At 44.4% G+C, this 3,981-nt stretch overlaps 1 protein-coding gene across 3 annotated transcripts in view; it reads right to left on the bottom strand.

The window, feature by feature from the left end:
- The window catches only part of aebp1a (AE binding protein 1a), a 19,656-nt gene extending 15,743 nt beyond the window's left edge, over nt 1-3,913 (bottom strand). Inside the window, exons 1-4 of one of the 3 annotated variants that reach the window (XM_031875124.1) lie at nt 3,614-3,913; nt 3,255-3,528; nt 388-633; nt 240-299 (exon numbers count right to left, since the gene is read on the bottom strand). In XM_031875124.1, coding sequence (XP_031730984.1) covers nt 240-299; nt 388-633; nt 3,255-3,501 — 553 coding nt within the window. In that variant the 5' untranslated portion in view covers nt 3,502-3,528; nt 3,614-3,913. Of the gene's footprint in view, nt 1-239; nt 300-387; nt 634-3,254 lie in introns of all 3 variants that reach the window. The other 2 variants (XM_031875125.1, XM_031875123.1) reach the window with 2 other exon arrangements.
- Between the last annotated feature and the right edge of the window lie 68 nt (nt 3,914-3,981).

Genomic DNA, 3,981 nt, shown 5'->3' with positions numbered 1-3,981 from the left:
TATATATATATATATATATATATATATATATATATATCATTAATCTGAATCTGCAAGCAACTTAAGTTATTAAATGAATGTAGAGCAGTAAAAAATTAAATATTTTCCTCTGAGAAGTAATGGAATTATAAAGTAGTAGAAAACTAAAATGCTTTTCTGACATAAATGGCCTCGACTTTATTTTTGTATTTTGTGAGCGAGCTCTTGAAAACCGGTCCAGTGACCCGTGAAAGTCTCACCCAGGTCCGGCTCGACTGGCTCTTCCACTCCAGGTCCGTTTGGGGTCAGAGGTCGAGCCACTGTGAGGATCGACTTAAATAGTTAAAAACCATATTTATGAACAATATTCTCTTCTTCCCTCTCAAAAAGCTTGAGTATAATACTTACACGTGCCCCAGCCCAGTTCAATCAGCAGACGCTCCTCTTCCTCGTCCAGAGAAGGACTCTTGACGTCTGGCTGCGTCGTGGTCGTCTCCTTTGGTTTCTTGGTGGCTTTGGGCACCTTCGGCTTCTTGGTGGGTTTTGGTGCTTTGGGTTTTCTGGTGGGCCTCGGTGCTTTGGGCTTCTTGGTGGGTTTCGGGGATTTCTGCTTCTTTGCTTTGGCTTCCCTCTCTGCTGCTTTCTTTGCTCTGGCTTCAGAGAGATGAGTTGAAAAAGGAAAACATTCAGTTATTTGAAGCCAATACACACAAAAGACGCTGTGCAGCTTCTTCAAACATTATATTAGAGGGTCATATGATGTTTTACTGTCGCAGCAAGTCTTACTGTAGCTATAAAACAAGGTACAACTCAGACACATAAACACAGCAGGAGCTGGTTCTTGTCCAGTTCATTGGTTTGTTTTGGTCTGAGACCAAACAAGGAAGAGTGGAGACTGTTGCCAAAGGTCTAATGATCTCCCCAGTTGTTCCTTTGACAGTCAATACTGTACAGAGTACATGATGGAAAGGTTATATAAGAGTTTGATCTGACGGCAGAGGGACACTTCTGCACTGGCTTCACTCGGCAGAACGGGAGGTTGCCGTCTGATTTGACCTAAAACCATTTGTGTAAGGCTCCACCCAGAACCCCCTCTAGAGGTTCGATCCAGAAACGATCCACCTTCTAAAGGTGCTAACAAGAACCCACCCAGGGGGTCTACCTAGAACCCTCACCGAGGTTTTAGTTCAACAGCTTAGACTGAGGCTGTTTTCTTTTAACAAGCATGCTTTCAACAATCCTTGAAGAACTATTTCTCCCGAAAAGAGTTCGTTGGATGAAAAGGGTTCTTAATCGAACACTTTGTCTTTTAAAGAACCCTTGAAAAACTTTCATCAAAAAAGAGGTTCCTTTGATGAAAAGGGTTCTTAGTGGGACCCTTACTCTTGCAAAGAATTCCTGAAAAACCTATTTCTATGTCCACATGTTGAATACTTATAAATACATTTTGGTGGAGTCCCAGACTTTGGGAATGTAGGACGTAGGCGGTCTCAGAACCTTCAATCAGCTCAGTGTGGCGTCACACCTCCTCAACTGTCTGATGAGAAACTGATTAAAGACTTTAAGTATTTGGTTTAAACTACAAGGAATATTACAGAGAAGAGGTCTTCAGTGTTTTTAATCCGCCGTCGTTATGCAACCGTCATCAGACACAGAAGGCGGCTTGTTTTCTTCGGCTAGACGTGTTTCCTGATGTTCCACTGGTCCTTAAACACAACAACCCCTCACTGCCAACCCGTTACTCACCCCCGGAGAACTGGGCATGTCATGACTGTCTGTGACTGTGCACAGAAAGTCACAGTAGACAACATGTAACACCTGCTTCAGGTCCAGTGTTCACACCTCAAGGCTTGTTTTGGTTTCTCAGACACAAATAGTTTCTGTGCCAAATGAAGAATGGTGAAATTTGTTCTGGTAATTTACTCTAAATAACTGCACATTTGTTAAGAATCCACTGTCCTGTGTCAAAATCTAATTCAAGAACCACATTTCCATTCAACAGTTGTTGAGATATTTCAGTTAGGACCAAAGTTATGGATCAACCAGCTGACCCACAGATAAGAAAATATATAAATCAAGGTATCCTCATGAAACCGTTCATATGATATTTTACGAAGTGACTCATTTTTTGTGCATTTTCCTACAAAAGTCCAGCAGCACTTTATGCTTGTTACATCCATACGGTCTTTTCAAAATATACTTCCATCTTTACAGGAAACAACTCAAAAATGCTTAGTTAGGTTCAGGAAAATATTGTGAAATACGTAGTTAGTTAAAAGATTGTCGTTTAGGTTAAAAAACACACGGAAGTTACGACAACTGTGACTCCTCTTTTCACAAATCTCTTAAATAAATCTGTGTTTAATCAACTTAATACAAACTAGTTGCATCGAAACATTGGTGGCTTGGTCGCAGTCTGCTGGGTTTGGCGGGTTAACTTTCCAGCCATGCATACAGTAAATGTTATCGAAGTAAACAGAAGATAACAGTGTTCATGACACGATAGACTGCACAAATCCTCAAAGTCTGATTGTGAAACAGGGCTGATACAGATGGTGCATGCTCAGCAAAGCTTTCTCTGGATAAACAACAAGTTGAAAAGAATAGTTCTGGGTCTCAGGTTGAGTTAATGATGGTCTTTTTCTGTAACGTAAATCAGCCACACATGAAAAGCTCTGGGCCCTAAGTCTTGTGGTTTTGCTTCATGCAGCGGAAAAGTCAGTGCCGTTGAATCAGTGCTACTGAAAGTGGTCCCTCTCGTAAATCTTTCCTGCTCACTTCTGGAAAAAATCGTAGTGGAAAATATTTCTGCTGTTGCTCAGACTTTGTGTCTTTTCTTGGAGACACAATCGAGGCACGGACGCCGTAGAAGCTCCTTCTCTGGTCAGTTGAGATGGTAGTTTGTGTCGGCAGCTGTGCGGTCAGACTGCCAAGAAAATGTCAGACCACCAACTGCAAGTTTCTGCCCCGTCATCTCTGAGTCACTGAGATACTTTTACCAAAACAACCCCCCCCCCCCCCCCCCCCCCCAAGTCTCTCCTGCTATTCTGGCTCTGAAATGCAAGTCATGAAAAGGTTTCTGTGAGCATATGGAGGATCTGTGGACGAGTTGGGAGACAAAGCGGAGCTCTAGATCACAAGAGTTCAAACCAAATGTCTTCCTGCCTCAACAGATTGATTGCAGCCTTTCCTGTCTGTGTTTCTGGCTGCAAGCTCAGAGCAGAGTGTACGCCATCTGAACAGCAGACTCGGTCATACCTTTGGCTCCTTCTTACCTGCCTCAATTTCCTCAGGTGTCTTCTTCTTCTTTGGTTTTGTCCTCTCCTCCACCAGTTCAGCAGGCTCGTCTGACATTTGGATGCCGTCTTCCTCCCCCTGTCTCCCTCGCTCCACCAGTCCTTGGGTTTCTCTCACGTGAATCCGACCTCTGGAGAGTTCGTTCTCCTGCACATCATCTCGAGCTCCGACCAGAGCGCAGCTCAGGGTCAAACCAGCCCAGACGACCAGCAACTCGGCCCTCATTTCTCCAAATGAAAAACACAACGCAGACTGGGAAGAGACAGATCAGATAAACTCCGTGATCTCAAACGATCTGTAAAAAACAACTTTGGACTGACAGTAATTAACATCTGACCTGCAGACGCACAGATTAAACTTCCGGTTGAGGTCCTGACGACGTCTCTGCAGACGTTTGTGTTCTGCAGAGAACAAAAGGATGAGCTTGCAGAGGTCTGGGGAGCTTCCTCCTCCTCTAAAAGTGAGTCAGCGTGGAGAGAGGGAGAAAATGTTGTGGTGCTGGAGGTTTTAAAGCCTCCTGATCGTGCTGGAGAGGAGTATCTGTCTGGACTGGATTTTCTCCAGCAGCAGCAGAGCAACACACCTCCCTCCTCCTCCTCCTCCTCTTCCTCCTCCTCCTCCTCTACCACATACTCCTCAGTCACATCTCTCCCTCATGGCCCTTCACCCCCTTTTCCCCTCACCCATCTCTGAGCAGAGGGGAGG

This window comes from Anarrhichthys ocellatus, unplaced genomic scaffold (genome assembly GCF_004355925.1).
Source record: "Anarrhichthys ocellatus isolate YVR2014 unplaced genomic scaffold, GSC_Weel_1.0 scaffold87, whole genome shotgun sequence".
Lineage (NCBI taxonomy): Eukaryota > Metazoa > Chordata > Actinopteri > Perciformes > Anarhichadidae > Anarrhichthys > Anarrhichthys ocellatus.
This window is presented reverse-complemented; position numbering and strand designations above follow the sequence as displayed.